The sequence below is a fragment of the Ambystoma mexicanum genome, chromosome 1p (genome assembly GCF_040938575.1).
Source record: "Ambystoma mexicanum isolate Mex_15411 chromosome 1p, UKY_AmexF1_1, whole genome shotgun sequence".
NCBI classification, from domain to species: Eukaryota; Metazoa; Chordata; class Amphibia; order Caudata; family Ambystomatidae; genus Ambystoma; species Ambystoma mexicanum.
Window position 1 is genome coordinate 1,243,379,948 of NC_090921.1, and position 16,852 is coordinate 1,243,396,799.

Sequence of the window (16,852 nt, forward strand, 5' to 3'; positions counted from 1 at the left end):
CTTAGCCCATGCAAATAATTCCTTTTCTTGCCTGTAGAAACAGTATTTCGAGTGACAATCTTCGACCCCGCACCCTGATCAACTTCAGTCAATACAGAACTACTCGGGAGCAAAGGTGCGGGCAAATTCAATGGGGGTGCAACGATCGGCGTAGGAGAAAGGGGTGGTGCGATAGGTGGAGGAACAACAACTAGAGGAATGGGAACAATAGGTTGCACAGGGGGAACAGAAATAACAGCAGGAATGGGCAGAGTACCTGGAAGAGGATCATACGGAGGTGGCGCGGAGGCACCAGGCCTGCGTTCGTTTAACAATTTTTGAATAAATTCTTCGGAAACATGGAAATCTTTAGAAGGATACATTTTCTGGATACCTAGTGAGAAAGCCCTATCCATGTTTCTAACTGACTCCGAATGTTTTTCTTTATCATATAATAAAGCCTTTTCGGCATTTGTCTTATGACGGCGTGCATGTTTATCCCTACTTTTAAGCTGCTGCAGTGCTTCTTTTTTCCAATTCTGCAAAACATCAAATGCTGCAGGTCTGGCCTTCTTTTTTAGCAAGACCGATTCTAGGTATTCAATACGGGGCATCTTGAAACTACCATTGATTGGCCACTGAAATTCGGAGGCATGTCTGGTTTGTCTGTGCCAAATATCATTAAATACTATACTTCCAATGCCATACTTACAGTACATAGTACATGCCGTCGACCCCTCCTGTGGTGCCGGGCGGCTAAATTCCAAAGATTGTCGATCGCTGCGGAACAGAGCCCTAAAGCAGCTAGACAATTTCCCAGGCATTTCACAAAAAATTGGTGTTACCTGGTCAATAATTGTGTCTGCAGATACAATACTCCAAATTCAAATTGTCAGGGTTAAATTAAGAGCCGGGTCACGACTGCACCTGACCAAACCTAAGGAGGACTGTACGGTTTACCAAAGAACTTACCTAACGAATTTTACCTTGTGTTTGGTGGTTTTGACAAATCTGCCCGCCTCAAAAAATGGACCCTCGTCAAGATGCCGTGTCAGACCACACGACTATCGTCCAAGGATCGGATCGTGCAGCGCTGCCGAGGTATCGCCTCTCGTTCGGTCGGGCCCGCAGTATCACACCGTCCGATCCCGGTTCGATAGTCTACGTCAACCTTCACTGATCCGGCACCAATCTTGAGGGTCCCTATTCGGGCGCCAACTGTGGAAACAGAAAAATAACATGAGGCCGGCAAGCCCAGAAAGAAACACACCAACACAGGTTACAAAGAACATACAAGTGCTTTATTTAAAAGCTACAACAGTTACCAAAGTCAATTGACACACGGATAGCTATTCGGCTCTCAGAGTAATGTAACGAACTTCAACGAAGGTTCGATGCATTAGTAAGAGAGACCGTACATTGGAATACTTGGGTCTTTTATATGATTTGTCCAGCCCTTGGCCAACCCTCTCGCGGGTTAACCATTATAAGAGTCGGGCCTATGGGTTCCTAGCCAGGTCAATCCTATAATATATGCATTTTGATTAGTTTCGCTGATATAATTGTACATTTACACATAGGTCAACAATAGGACAAGGTCTCAGTTCGCGACCCCGACAAGTGGCCTGCAGGCATATTAATTATTCGTGTGTACGGAGGTCACTACGGCCAGAATCTTTCTCAGAATGTCATTCGGCCTCCATTTTGATGTTCAGGCTGACTTTCCATATTACAAGAGAACCTAAAATGGCGGCTTAATCCAAGATGGCGATTTACATTACTTTCTCTAAGGTCAAAACCTTGCCGCAGAGTTTGTTCGCATATGATGTTTTAGACAACTTGGCGTAGGCCAATACACATACAATTGCTGCGATAGGAGGCATAATTGTCACGCTCACCTGATTCCCACGGGGCGCTGGCCTGGTTTCGAGTGCTGATGCCTCTTCAATGGTGAAGCGCAGGGCTCTGAAGATGGATAGGACGGGCCCCTCTACTCTGGCTAATCTGGCTCGCAGGAATATCCTCCTGTACGTGAAAAGGGAGTATTACAATCTGGCGGAATAATGCTCGAGTCTCCCACTTCCTTCCAACCCTCCTCGATACCCTTCCACGATCCCCCGTGAAGTCTCACCTTAAGGTCTGAAAGGACGAGCTCTCCATCCTGCTTCTGACGCAGGGGCGCGTTGAACCCAGTTACTTCACTGGATTGAGGTTGGATGGGAGTTCAGGTAAGCTTGATTATACTGGTAAGGCGCTGTAAAAGTTCTGTTGCAAGTTCAAAAGTTGGAGCTTTAAATAATAATGTTCATTGTCTTTTTCAGGTGATGAAAGAAGATTCCTTTGGAGACTTCATGCAACAAAGCGCTAATGTTGATGTCTTTTCCCCGTAGGGGCCGGGGTTCGGAATGCCGGAGATATGGCGCCGACCCGAAGTGAAAAGTGGAGTTCCAGTAAAGATCTGGTAATGTTTTTGCATTCGCTCATCTAATGTCTTTGTCTTTTTTCCCCATAGGGGCCGGGGTCCGGAAAATGCCTGAAGCAGCAAGACCCGAAATGAAATGGGAATGACCCAACAGGTAAGTCTTAGAAGGAAACTGAGCTTTTCCTATTCCCTTCCTTCTCTCACCTTGTGTTCTTGTCTTTTTCTCTCTAGGCTCTGGGGAAGTGGCTGCGAAACCGGATGATCGCTGCTGAAGATGGAGGCGCCCAAGAAAGGTGAGTGAAATGCAGCGCTGCAGCGATCGGAGTGAAATGCTTTTAAAAATGATGTCTTCCTTTTCAGGATCGTCGGTGAGATGTCTCTGTGATGCAGGTTTAGCAGGTAAGGCCTTCTTCCTCTCCAATTCTCTTATCACCCTTTGCAGGTGTCCCAGGATGCTGACAGGCGTGGCTGAAGTCCAGAAGCAGGAGCTGACACGGTGAGCGTCCAGCTGCTAGGTGCAGAACAACGGGAAGCACGTGTGGCTGTTCGGGTGGGGTTTAAATAGCTTTGGAAGAAGTTCCAGGTATGTATCCTTCCACCGATCAGGTATGTATCCTTCCCCGACCACACCCGGGTGGAAAGTAGTTCCACAGGTAAAGTAGTCCCATTCAGGCCTCAAGAGGGCCTGGATGTAGCAGCATGGTCTGCATCAGGTAAGTGCACATAAAAACACTTGAACACATGTCCAGATTTATGAGCCTGGCGCCTAAGGCGCCAAGACTGGGGTCCAACATGAGCCTGGCGCCTAAGGCGCCAGGACTGCATCCAAAGGGCCCCAGCTTGGGCCCGCTGGAACTTCCCTGGGGGGAATGATGCCTGCCTCTGGGGTTGCTGGGTCGGACCTGGCTCCTTGGAGGTAGGCATCATGACAGTACCCCCCCTCAAGGCCCCTCCCAAGGTTGTTCCCTCTGGGGGTTTTGGCTTGTTTGGAAATCTCTGGTGGAACCTTTGTATTAATCGAGGTGCGTGAACATGGTTACTAGGCTCCCACGATCTCTCCTGAGGTCCATATCCCTTCCAGTCAACAAGATAGAAGAGTTTCGACTTTAACACCTTGGAGTCTAAAATGTCTTTAACTTCGAATTCTAATTCCCCTTCAATTTGAACTGGGTCTGGAGGCTTGGACAGTCGGGTTCCTGGTTGTACTGGCTTCAAAAGTGACGCATGAAAAACTGGATGAATACGCATGTTGGACGGTAAATCCAGTTTAAAGGCCACTGGGTTGATTATAGCTTTGATGGGATAAGGTCCTATGAATCTGGGATTGAAGGTTCGCGGGCCCTTGAGGGGTAAATGTTTAGTTGCTAGCCATACCTGGTCTCCTACTTGGTAAGGAGGAGTTTTACTTCGGTGCAAATCAGCGTTTTCTTTATACTTTTTCTTGGCTTGCTGTAAATGAGTTACAGCTTCTTTGAAGGCTCGGGTTATTGTGGAATGCAGATGATTTACTGCGGGTATTTCCAGGGTCAGAGGTGGATCTAGGTCAGAGGTCCGAGGATGGTGACCATACAAAGTATAAAAAGGAGTTTGTCTGGTTCCAGAATGCACTGAATTGTTGTATGCATATTCTGCGATCCAAAGGATGTCTTTCCAATTCAACTCGGATTGGTGTAACATGCACCGAAGATATTGCTGGAGAGTCTGATTGGTTCTCTCGGTTTGTCCGTCGGTCTGGGGGTGGTGGCTGGTGGACAACCGCACATCTATTTGTGCTAGTTGACAACACTTCTTCCAAAAATGGGAGATAAATTGACTTCCACGATCCGAGACTAATATGGAAGGGAAACCATGTATGCAAACTATATTCTCCAGAAATTCCTTGGCCAAGGTGGAAGCTGAAGGCAACCCTTTTAAAGGGATAAAGTGGGCCATTTTGGAGAATAGATCCACAATTACAAGGATAGTGTTGTAACCACCACAAGGAGGCAGGTCAGTTATAAAGTCCATTGACAAGGTGTGCCATGGTGCCGGTGGAATATCCAAGGGTTGAAGTAGGCCGGCTGGCCTTTTCTTTTGACCCTTGTTTTGGGCGCAAATTCCGCAAGACAACACAAAAGACTTTATGTCTTTTCTCCAAGAAGGCCACCAGAAGTGGCGTTTGATTTTTTCCTCTGTTTTAGCGATAACAGGGTGTCCTTCCATTAATGATTCATGATGATGGGCAATAACAAGTTCCTGCAATTCTTTACTTGGCAGAAACAACCGCTCCTGGAAGTAGGGTAAATCATCCTTAACGGTGTAATGAGGACCCTTTTGACTCCATTCCAGTAAGGCTGAAGAGTCTAGAAGTTGTTTTACTTGCGTTTGGATATCCTCAATAGTTTGCAATGCAGTTAAGCCTAAGATTCTTTGTTCAGGTATGATTGGCACAGGTTCTAAACTCGAATTGGGTTCTTCCATGCCAATCCGGGATAAGGTGTCTGCTTTACCATTCTTGCAGCCAGGGCGATAGGTAATTACAAAATCAAATTCCGCAAAGAATAGAGCCCATCGGAGTTGTCGTGAAGATTGAGCTCTGGCCGTCTTTAAATACTGCAAATTTCTGTGGTCCGTAATTACGGTGATGGTGTGTCTTACCCCGAGAAGGTAGTGACGCCAAGCCTTGAAAGCACATTTAATAGCCAGTAACTCTTTGTCGGTAATTGCGTAGTTGATTTCAGGAGGAGAGAATTTTCTGGACCAAAAGGCCACAGGGTGTAGTTGGTTAGTTTCTGGGTCTCTTTGCGACAGGACAGCTCCCATGGCGGAACTGGATGCATCGGTTTCCACAATATAAGGGAGATCTGGGTGCCGAAATACAGGTGCAGAGGTGAATTTGGTTTTCAAGTCCTGAAAGGCTTGTTCGGCCTCAAGAGTCCATTCGAAGCGTTTATTTTTCTTTAGGAGAGCTGTGATGGGTTGGACTGTTCGGGAAAATTCCGGGATGAATCTTCGATAGAAATTGGCAAAGTCAAGCATGCTCTGAACTCCCTTCACCGAGCTAGGAGATGGCCATTTGAGGATGGCTTCCACCTTTCGCGCGTCCATTCGGACTCCTTGAGGTGTCAGAATGAATCCGAGAAACTCAACTTCTGTGGTATGAAAAACGCATTTTTCGAGCATGGCAAATAGTTTGTGCTGGCGCAATTTCTCAAGAACTGCCCTAACATGTTTTCTGTGATCGGCTTCTGAAGAAGAGTACACCAGGATGTCGTCAATATAAACAATGACACAGACATCAATAAGTTCCCGAAAAACATCATTCATAAAGTACTGAAAGGCGGCAGGTGCATTGCACAAACCGAAGGGCATCACCTGATATTCGAAGAGCCCAAATTTGGTGCGGAATGCAGTCTTCCATTCGTCGCCTTCTTTTATACGCACCAGGTGATAAGTTCCTCGGAGATTTAACTTGGTGTACACACTAGCGTCTTTCACCTGGTCGATAAGCTCAGGGATCAGGGGCAGAGGATAACGATTCTTAAACGTTATTTGGTTTAGGGCGCGATAGTCTATACATGTTCTAAGGTCGCCCTCTTTTTTCGGCACGAAGAACAAAGCTGAAGAGACAGGAGACTTGGACGGGCGAATAAAACCATTGGCTAGGTACTGATCTAAATACTGACGCAAATGCAGGTTCTCAGGTTCCGTAAGAGCATAAATCCTACTACAAGGTAGTTGAGCATTGGGTACCAGATCGATTTGGCAATCATAAGATCGATGGGGAGGTAACGTGTTAGCCTGTTCTTTCTGAAAAACGTCTTGGAATTCTTGGTATTCTGACGGTAGCTGTACAGAGGTGGAAGTTGCTGAGGCTAAACCCATAGCTGGATTTCTTGGATAACAAGTTGGTTCACAATCAGGAAAACTTATCTTCTTTGCTCGCCAGTCTATTCTTGGATTATGTGTTTCTAACCAAGGAATTCCAAGTATTACTTGAAATTGTGGGGCCTTGATCACATCAAACACGATTGCTTCCCGATGTCTATCCTGACCCACCAGTGTCAATTCAACAGTGGAATGCGTTACAGGCCCTGAGGCTATTTCGGTTCCATCTACTGTAGTAATGACATCTTGGGTTACTTTCGGGCGGAGAGGGAGCTTAATCCTGGAAGCCAATTCACGGTCTAAGTAATTTCCAATAGCTCCACTGTCGATGTATGCTTTTATAGCATGCAACTGCTGAGGCTGTTTTGGGTCCAAGAGCACCATTGGCATGACAAAATGCGAGGTCAAAGAGTTTGTTTTCAAGCTCGGCAAGCGGACCCCTACGCTTGTCGGGCTAGGTCGTTTCCCGAATCAGGTGTCAATAAATCGTTATCAGTGGCTCCAACCACCTTCTTAGGTGGTTTAACCGGACAATTTCGAAGAAAGTGACCGGAAGCCCCGCAATACAGACAAAGTTGCATTTGCTGCCTTCTCTCTCCTTCCTTCTGCGTTAATGGTTCTTTAACACCGCCGATTTGCCTAGGTTCGGATACATCGGCGCTCTTGGAGTTAGCGTGGGTTTTGATCGGTACTCGAGTTTCGTACTTGAACCGATCTGCTTTTCTATTTTGAAGTCTGTGATCAAGTTGAACCACAAAGTCTATGTAGTCTGCGCAGACCTGGGGTGGATTTACTATCTGAGCGAGAACATCTTTAAGCTCTCCGCGCAGGCATCGATGAAACAATGTGATCCTTTTATTTTCTGGCCATCCAGTTTCCACAACCAGTCTATTAAAGGTGGCAATGTAGGACAGGAGATCCTGATTACCTTGTCGTAAGGATAGCAGTTTGTTATCAAGGGTCTGTCCTTGAGAGTGTCGAGCAAACAATCTTTCCATGCTGGCCTGGAAGCTCTGAAAATCCTGGAGAATGGGATCATCCTGATTTACCAAAGGAATAGACCAATCGGCAGCACTGCCACTGAGGTAAGATAGTATAAAGGCTACCTTGGTCTGGTCGTTAGGGAAGGCCCCGGGTCTGCATAGAAAGTGTAAACGACATTGGTTCATAAAGACGGCATATTTCTTGGGATCCCCCGCAAAACGTTCAGGCGGGGCCAAAGGCATGTGTCCAGGTAGATTGATTTGTACCGGGTTATTCAAACCCATTGATGTGGAAGTACCACCGGAATTCGGTAAAGGAATGTGCCCTGCCTGGGCCTGCAATAACCTTTTGGCCAGGTCATCTGTTCTTTCCTTGGATAGGATCAGTTCTCTTTTGAGAGCGTTAGTCTCCTGGCGGGCTGAGTGCAACTCTGCCCGTAATTCCCCCAAAAGCTGGGCCAGCTGGTCAGTCTCGGAAGTCTCCATAGCGCCCGGGTGGGAAATTGTGGGTAGGCTTCGCGTTCTGTCACGCTCACCTGATTCCCACGGGGGCGCTGGCCTGGTTTCGAGTGCTGATGCCTCTTCAATGGTGAAGCGCAGGGCTCTGAAGATGGATAGGACGGGCCCCTCTACTCTGGCTAATCTGGCTCGCAGGAATATCCTCCTGTACGTGAAAAGGGAGTATTACAATCTGGCGGAATAATGCTCGAGCCTCCCACTTCCTTCCAAACCTCCTCGATACCCTTCCACGATCCCCCGTGAAGTCTCACCTTAAGGTCTGAAAGGACGAGCTCTCCATCCTGCTTCTGACGCAGGGGCGCGTTGAACCCAGTTACTTCACTGGATTGAGGTTGGATGGGAGTTCAGGTAAGCTTGATTATACTGGTAAGGCGCTGTAAAAGTTCTGTTGCAAGTTCAAAAGTTCAAGCTTTAAATAATAATGTTCATTGTCTTTTTCAGGTGATGAAAGAAGATTCCTTTGGAGACTTCATGCAACAAAGCGCTAATGTTGATGTCTTTTCCCCGTAGGGGCCGGGGTTCGGAATCCCGGAGATATGGCGCCGACCCGAAGTGAAAAGTGGAGTTCCAGTAAAGATCTGGTAATGTTTTTGCATTCGCTCATCTAATGTCTTTGTCTTTTTTCCCCATAGGAGCCGGGGTCCGGAAAATGCCTGGAAGCAGCAAGACCCGAAATGAAATGGGAATGACCCAACAGGTAAGTCTTAGAAGGAAACTGAGCTTTTCCTATTCCCTTCCTTCTCTCACCTTGTGTTCTTGTCTTTTTCTCTCTAGGCTCTGGGGAAGTGGCTGCGAATCCGGATGATCCCTGCTGAAGATGGAGGTGCCCAAGAAAGGTGAGTGAAATGCAGCGCTGCAGCGATCGGAGCGAAATGCTTTTAAAAATGATGTCTTCCTTTTCAGGATCGTCAGTGAGATGTATCCGTGATGCAGGTTTAGCAGGTAAGGCCTTCTTCCTCTCCAATTCTCTTCTTCTCACCCTTTGCAGGTGTCCCAGGATGCTGACAGGGGTGGCTGAAGTCCAGAAGCAGGAGCTGACACGGTGAGCGTCCAGCTGCTCGGTGCAGAACAACGGGAAGCACGTGTGGCTGTTCGGGTGGGGTTTAAATAGATTTGGAAGAAGTTCCAGGTATGTATTCTTCCACCGATCAGGTATGTATCCTTCCCCGACCACACCCGGGTGGAAAGTAGTCCCACAGGTAAAGTAGTCCCATTCAGGCCTCAAGAGGGCCTGGATGTAGCAGCATGGTCTGAATCAGGTAAGTGCACATAAAAACACTTGAACACATGTCCAGCTTAATCAGCCTGGCGCCTAAGGCGCCAGGACTGGGGTCCAACATGAGCCTGGCGCCTAAGGCGCCAGGACTGCATCCAAAGGGCCCCAGCTTGGGCCCGCTGGAACTTCCCTGGGGGGAATGATGCCTGCCTCTGGGGTTGCTGGGTCGGACCTGGCTCCTTGGAGTTAGGCATCATGACAATAATATTGTTTCAATTCCGACAGGTCCTCCCAGTTCGAACAGATCCAAACTGGAATTGTCCTGTTCTTCATCTGGCATTTGCTTCATATGCCCGGGTGAGAGACACCCTTTGACTAAGAATTAATAAGGAAAGGAAGGGGCAGCACAATTGGGTGGGTGAGATTAGGTCACATGACCAGCAGCTTACTCAATGAGGTCTGCCTGGAGCTGGCCTGGAGCCCTAAAGTAACTGGCTGAAAGGCACGAAAACAGGAGGTTGGCAGAGTAACTGAGTGGCAGGGACTGGTCACATGACCAGCAGCCTCCTCAACGCTGTCTGTCTGGAGCTGTTCTGGAGTCCTTGAGTAACTGGCTGGAAGGCAAACCAACTAGATTGCCCAAACCCTTTATAGGTAGACCTGTCAGAGTTGTCATTCTTAAATCTACCATTTATGGCTCTCAGCTCAGCTTTAAGCCAAAGTTGGGCAACCTCTAGTGCTAGACGATGTTGTTTATTTGGTTTTGGAATGTTAGTTTTTGGAACATCTAGTGCAAGACCTTCCTCTGAAAGAATGTCAGACTTAGCGTCTAGTGGTTCAATTGAACGTTTAGGTCAGCCATCACAAGACATGATACTTGATCTTTTCTATTATACATTGGAATCCACTAGCTAATACACAATCTCTATTCCCAGTGCCTTCGAAGGTCTTTTATAAGTATTAAAGATCAGAAGATAAGACCCAGAGAGCACATCCAGAGCAATGGCTAGGATAACCAAGTATTCACTTTCCAAATTATGGATTGTTGGGCGGAGATCCTGGCTTACTCAAATTACAAGATCCCCACTTGGTCAACCTATATGAACTTTGATGAAAACGTCTTGCATTGCCAATGTCTCCTGTAGGCACACTGTGTTACAGAATCTTATAAAATCAATCGAACTGGTACCTTCTCGTTTGTTTACCAAACCTGCAAGATTCCAAGATTCCAAGAAATGACTGGTTCCTTGCAGTTTGTAGGAGGAGTATGTGTCCTAGCAGGTATTCTGTATGTCAGTCGGCAGCGCTGTTGTTTTGAACATTACATTCCACACATGCGTCTTTCTCTAGGCGCGCAATTTAAGGTGTTGTTATATAGGTTAAATGTCGATGAAAATATAGCAGGATGGGTAGCCATGTCAATTAGGGGGTCTTGGAGATGCCCACCATTGCTATGGTTGATGTTCAAGGTGGGATGGGTTATATCGTGAAACCTAGACTGCGAAGAGGGAGCACATTTGCCCTGAACAGCAGAACCCTTTGGTGGGTAGCATCTCAAGTGTATGGAGATCCAATCGCTCTGCCAAATATCTGTTGGTTAACTCCAAGCATACATAGTCCTTCAATGTGTCGTGTTGGTCAGGATGCCACTATGTCATCCCTTATGATAGAAAAACACCCTTCACATAACGGATCCAGTGGATGGATTTTGTAATGAGGGCATCCCCAGGCTCATACATAGCAACCGCCAATTTAGGAACCTTGGTCATAAAGACCAGCCTATATCCATTGTAGGATTCCCTATTGTATAATATAATGGTGAGTGTAGGAGACGCACATTATTTCTCCTGAAACAGTCGTTTGGGGCGCGTACGTGTTGGCGTTCAAGTGGAATAGTATGCAGGATGCTTGGAGGCATAACCATCCTGGCATGTTAGGGAGGCACATTCATTGCCCCTTCAGATTTAGGACACGGGAGGATGTGGTTTGAACCTCGAATGCTTAGTTGAAAGTGGGTCTGTATTAGTGCACCTTGTTGTCCTATAAACTGGCTTTATGCGCTTAGGTAGCACTTTTGGTCCATGTTCTTTTTATCCATTTTTGGGATTGTTGATTGCATTATATCTTTTAGCAGCCTGACGTCTTGTGAGAGAATCATGACCTGCGTTATCAAAGATTGTACACCCATAGACACAGGTTTTATAGGTGGATGAACTTGGGTTTATTTAGGATACACCCAGAAGAGATACTCTCCTTCTGTTTTACATAAAAGCAAGACCGTTTATCCCTCATCAGCCTGTGCGTAAAAATAAACTTGAATTCAACCATTCCTTACTAGTATGAGAGCATAGGTGCAGTGTTATGGTGTAGTGAGCGAGTATGCACAGTGAGGAAGTTTATGCAGTTTGATGGTGTATGCCCGCTGTAAGACTGTATTGTGACAGTGCATGTGCAGTGAGGGTGTAAGTCCAATGTGCGAGTGTATGCACACTGTTTAGACATAGATAGAGTGAATCATCATGTGTGGTTGATTTGCAGTTTGGGTGTGTGTGTGTTGTGAGATTGTGAGTGCATGTGCATTGGGTAAGTGTATGTGCAATGTGGGGGTAACTGCAGTATGTGGTTGCTTGTGTATTGGAAGGGTGACCATGCATAGTGATGGTGAAGTATGATCGTGCATGTGCATTGTGAGAGTGGATGTACGTAGTATGGGTTTGTATGCAGTATGACTGGGTGTATGTGTATTTATTGTGTGTGTTTTATGTAATGTTATTGGGGTGTATGCCTCACTCTGCTGCCTTTTGCATGGTCTCCAGGCACTTATGTGTGCTGTATGGGTGTATCTGCAATCTCTAAGTGTATGCGTAGAGTGAGGGTATGTGTGTGTGTGTGTGCAGTTTGTAGGTGTATGTGCCGTGTGAGTGTGTGCCCTAGGTGGGTGCATGTGTTATGTTAGTATGCATGTGTAGTGTGCTGGTGCATATGAATTTTGAGGGTAATGTGGGGGTGCGTGATTGTGTGTGTGTGTGTGTGTGTGGAAGTATGCACAGTGTGCAGAATTGTGTGTAGTGAGTGGTTGAATGTTCAGTGTGACGGCAGGCAAGCAGTGTGAAAGTGTATGGGCAATGTGAGATAGTATGTCCCTATTTATTTCAAATTGACCCAGCAAATGGGCAAATTATGGAGGTTATTAGAAAATATGTGAGTTCCAAAAATATGTCAGTATCTGGCCATATAATCGCTGTATGTAATGCATAGCCCCACATATGGAGGGACCACAATTATATGACAAGTTCACAGTAGTCTCTACATCCTCACTAAAAGATTAATTCAACTGTTGTGATCCGAACATGTAAAGTATAGCCTTATTTGTGCAGGTGCTGCTATCATGTACCTCATCACATAAAGTGAGATCTAATGCAGAGCGGCGAGTATTAGTATGGAGTTAATGGGATGATAGTTGTAGATCTTGTAATTAAAGGCATGCATGCAAAGGTTTGAAAGCAAATTGCAAGAGGTGGTCTGAATAGGCTTGGTGATGCCTTTTCGTTTTCCCAGATTTTGTAACAATTATATTTTCCTGTCTTTTCATGCATTCAACCAAACATAAATTATGGAATCTATGTATACATATTTATCTTGACATGCTGCATTATGGGGACTTCTGCGGCTGATTCCTCTCTGTGGGGTTTGGTCTGCCCTCATCCTATATGGTGGGTGGGGGAAGGCACTACGCCTTTTGCATCTGTGACTGGAGTAGCTGCTGGGCTGTGTTGGGGTGTTGGTTTGAGCAGGGAATTATTTGCTCTCCCTTGGGCGTTTTCTGGTAATGAATTGAAGGCCTGTTCATTTTACTGATCCAAAAGACAGGGCACATTTCCACAACGGAGGAGCTAGACAGTAAATATGGGATTTCCTCTTTACCTCATTTGTTGTATAATCCTATTGTATATTTGCTAAAGTTGCGGGAGACCCTCCATTGAGAATGAACACAGACAACACCCCGAGACTAGAGGGTATTTTAGAGGGCTCTCTCAAAGGAAGATCCTTTTCAGTTCCACCAGGAAGGTTGCCCCTGCTTGCGAGGCACTGCAATATGGAGTCCAGAGGGATATGAGGAAAGGAAGCTCAGCATTACATGGCTCTTAGACCAGGAGTCACTCTATGTGTCTCTGAAAGAAGAAATCCAAAGAGTCTAAGGAGTCCAAAACTATACGGCTACCAAGCAGGGGACTCACTTGCAAGCGTCAGTTTACCTAGCTGTCCAATGCTGCAACAGGTGGTGTGCCTGTTTCCATCCTTCAGAGACAGAAGGGTCATATATATGGCTGCCTGCTAGGAAGGCCCAAGTTAGAAGGTTCTGAGACAAGCAACCTCTCTCTTTTTAGCAGTCTTCTGATTCAGGAAGCGCTCATGTGTTTGACTTCGTCATACGAAGTCCCTGTTTTCATCACTCTAAGGTGGCAAAGGTTTGCTTTGATCAATTAATTCATATATTATAACACGCTTAATGCCAGAGACCACCCTCTAAGGGCTGAACCGGGAGTTGAACCTGTGCTGCTCTGCTGTGTCTTGCTCCCAGGCAAGTGTGTTGCCCCTGGGCTATTCTCCCGACCACAAGACCACTCTGAGGTATGCATGTCCAATCATAGCATTGTTTTTACTCACCCCTGATCCATCCAATGTATAATACTCAAACATTCTGAAGTCAATGCACCTCCCCGCCTGAACGAATCACGGTGGGGCATGGTGTGCCTTCATCAGGAACAGTACTCACCCAGATGACCATATCCCACGATTCCCACCCTGAGCTTCTTTTGGCTCGTCATTGGAAACACTGTAAGCAGTCCTGCAGAGGAAACATAGGAGCACAACTTAGTCCTGTTCAAGTAAAGCAGTTTGTTTCTTATTTATTTTATTTATTTATTTTGATACTTATAAAAACACACCAAAGTCACGGGCATCTTACATCTATTCCTGGGAACTTGATCTACCACTAGAGGTGCTCCCAAGGGAGAGCAACACTGAAGAAGGCCACAATGAGCGAGGACATAACCGCCCAAGCACAGTAAACTATAATACAAGACACATAGTTTATTGTCACATGTTGAAGAAACTTCCAATATGTGATCTCAAAACATAGCAGCTCGACATTTTCTGCAAAACCCTGCTTAACGACTGCCCACCTTATGTGCTGTTTATGGGGCGAGTAGGGCCGCAGAGGCATCTTTGAAAACATGAAGCATAATCCTGGATTTTCCAAGCATGCTTATACAGAGGCTTTCCACTTTTGAAGCCTAGCACACTCACAAGTAAAGCGCTTTAATAAACTGCCTTTGCTTTAATTTGGGCACCCCCCCCATATAGGAGGTTGGACTTGACTTCCTCCTTTTTTAGCATCTAAACCAAGCCCTGTTCCTTTTAATTCTCCCTTGCAAATTGCAGTCTTGAAATAAAATTTGAATTTGTTGGTGTTTAAGGAAGTTTTGCAAATGTTTCATTTTCATTTTTTATCTGTTTATGCATCCCTTCATTTTAGTTTTGCCACAGTTCAAAACCCACCCTCCTTTAAAAGTGTCTGGAGTTGCTCACAGCATTCCTGTCTATAAAACCTGGTAGTTCAGAGCCCAGGGACCAAGTAAAGGGGCATTTGCACTCCAGTTGCCTTGTGCATGGTGTCAGCATACCCAGGCTCAAAGTGACACCTTAAGAGCCAAAGAAATACATCATTAAAACATTTCACCAAAAAGGTTGTGAGGTGCTCACTGAATACAGGAAGACAGACACGGGGCCCATCTCTCCTTGCTCACAATGTTTGCCACACCTTCAGCTCGGCCTTTCACACAGTCTAATGAACACAGCCTACATATGGAGCGTAGAGTATATTCTGTCACCAAAGATGGGTACGTATGAATATACATGGATAACCTGTTCCCGAATAAGGCAGCACACTGAACAAAAAGAAGTTTATTATGACATGACATAGAACACACTCTTTACATTTTTTACATCAAGTTACAAGGCTTCAACAATGTTACCGTTTAAATTTGACCATATGACCACACTATTCTATTATCAACAGAATTCACCTTCATACACAGTCTATCCTTGACTAAGCCACCCTTGGCCAAGATTTGGCAGTCCCAGGATGAACATTTGGCCTGGGTGCAGATGCCTGGGCAAATAAGCCACCAAGCTTTCAGAATTATCCAAACACACTCTCGAGCTCCTCATGCACCTACTAATTTACAATTTACCCAATCCGCTTTGAAAAGAGAACCCCACTATTGCAATACTTTAGGACATACACTCCTACTGTCTTATGCAGAACCTTGGTCCACCTCACAGGACTGACCCACACCCATGCTATCCCAAAATATTCTTCACCGGCTGCATCCTTCCGTCCCTGTGCTTGTAGCATTTATTTCCTGCTTTCCCATCCTCTTTTCTTCCCCTCACGCTTTCTATTTCCTCGTCAGACTAAGGTTTGTATACACTTGTGGGGGAGGGGGCCACATAAAGTCACTCTGCAGACCCATTTAGGTGCTCTGAAACCTCTAAAGTGGTGATATGGCATAGTAAAAAAAAAATCTATTAGCATAACAAATATTATATAAGCCTGGGGAACAGTCACAGATGTTGCCATAAAAAAGTGCATGTACCAGTCAGCCGGCTGCTTCTGTGTCCAACACAATACCTTCCTGGACTATTGTTATAGAGTATACTAGCGGATGTTCATTCAAAACTCGGACAATACATGTGTGTTCCAGTTATAAATTGGTTTTGCACATAAAGAGGCTGCAGGACAGTTTTGTATCTTTCAAACTTTGTTAAATATCTTCGGTGTCTCCCTTACGCAGACCACTGTGGACGCATGCTGAGAATCCCACTCCAAGGATTTGATGGAGAAGGTGGCTGTGTACAATGGATTCTGAGAAAAGCAGCTTGTTTTCATTGAGGGCTTAATACATAATCCCAGGGCATTTTTGCCCCCGAAGGACAACGGTTCATGAAAACCAATTCCTGTAGCCGCATGAATTGTATTATATTATTTGCAATGTTATGTCTGTACACCATCCGGGTAATCCTGTGAAAATAGAAGAAGCAGTGCTCTGAGATTGAAAACTCCCGGGTTTAAAAAAAAAAAAACAAGGCATAGCAGCAGTCTTTTACTGGTCTAGCTACTCGTAGATGGAATGGTGTTCCAGAAATGACTTTCTTTGCTAAAATGCCCTTTTCTCACTTAAGACGTGGCTGTTTATTCTGCCTTTGAGTGATGGGATTTGTTGGTATATTCTAAGTACGTGTATGCTCATATTCCAGTTGAGGTTGCTTTTCAATCTTTTGTTTTAATTCATTTTAAAAGTGCATTTTTGGTTTTGGTGCATTATAGTGGCAAAGCCACCAGTATGTGCCCCCAAAATATTGCTAACAGCATTGCTACAGAGAAGAGGCATAGAGTGAAAGGGAGCTACAAATCCGACTTTGTGGTTTTCATGACAACTGGAAATGCTGTGGCATAATCTGCCAACACACAAAATGTTATTGCTTGTTTCCTTATGCAAATAATCTGCCAACACACAAAATGTTATTGCTTGTTTCCATATGCCAATAATCTGCCAACACACTACATGTTATTGCTTGTTTCCTTATGCAAATAATCTGCCAACACACAAAATGTTATTGCTTGTTTCCATATGCCAATAATCTGCCAACACACTAATTGTTATTGCTTGTTTCCTTATGCCAATGTAATCCAATAATGGCTTGTTTAATTTCTCCCAGTATGGAGTACTGTAACATATCATGTGTGTGTTTCAATTTCAAAGCTGGGGTGGCATAGTGATGGTTATTTTCTGGACTCGG

General features: G+C 45.4%; 1 protein-coding gene across 1 annotated transcript in view; it reads right to left on the minus strand.

The window, feature by feature from the left end:
* Window positions 1-16,852, minus strand: part of ASPDH (aspartate dehydrogenase domain containing) — a 575,720-nt gene that overhangs the window by 525,212 nt on the left and 33,656 nt on the right. The window contains exon 2 of the mRNA XM_069605013.1: window positions 13,764-13,835. Within this exon, the coding sequence (XP_069461114.1) occupies window positions 13,764-13,815 (52 nt within the window). The 5' untranslated portion in view covers window positions 13,816-13,835. The remainder of the gene's footprint in view (window positions 1-13,763; window positions 13,836-16,852) is intronic.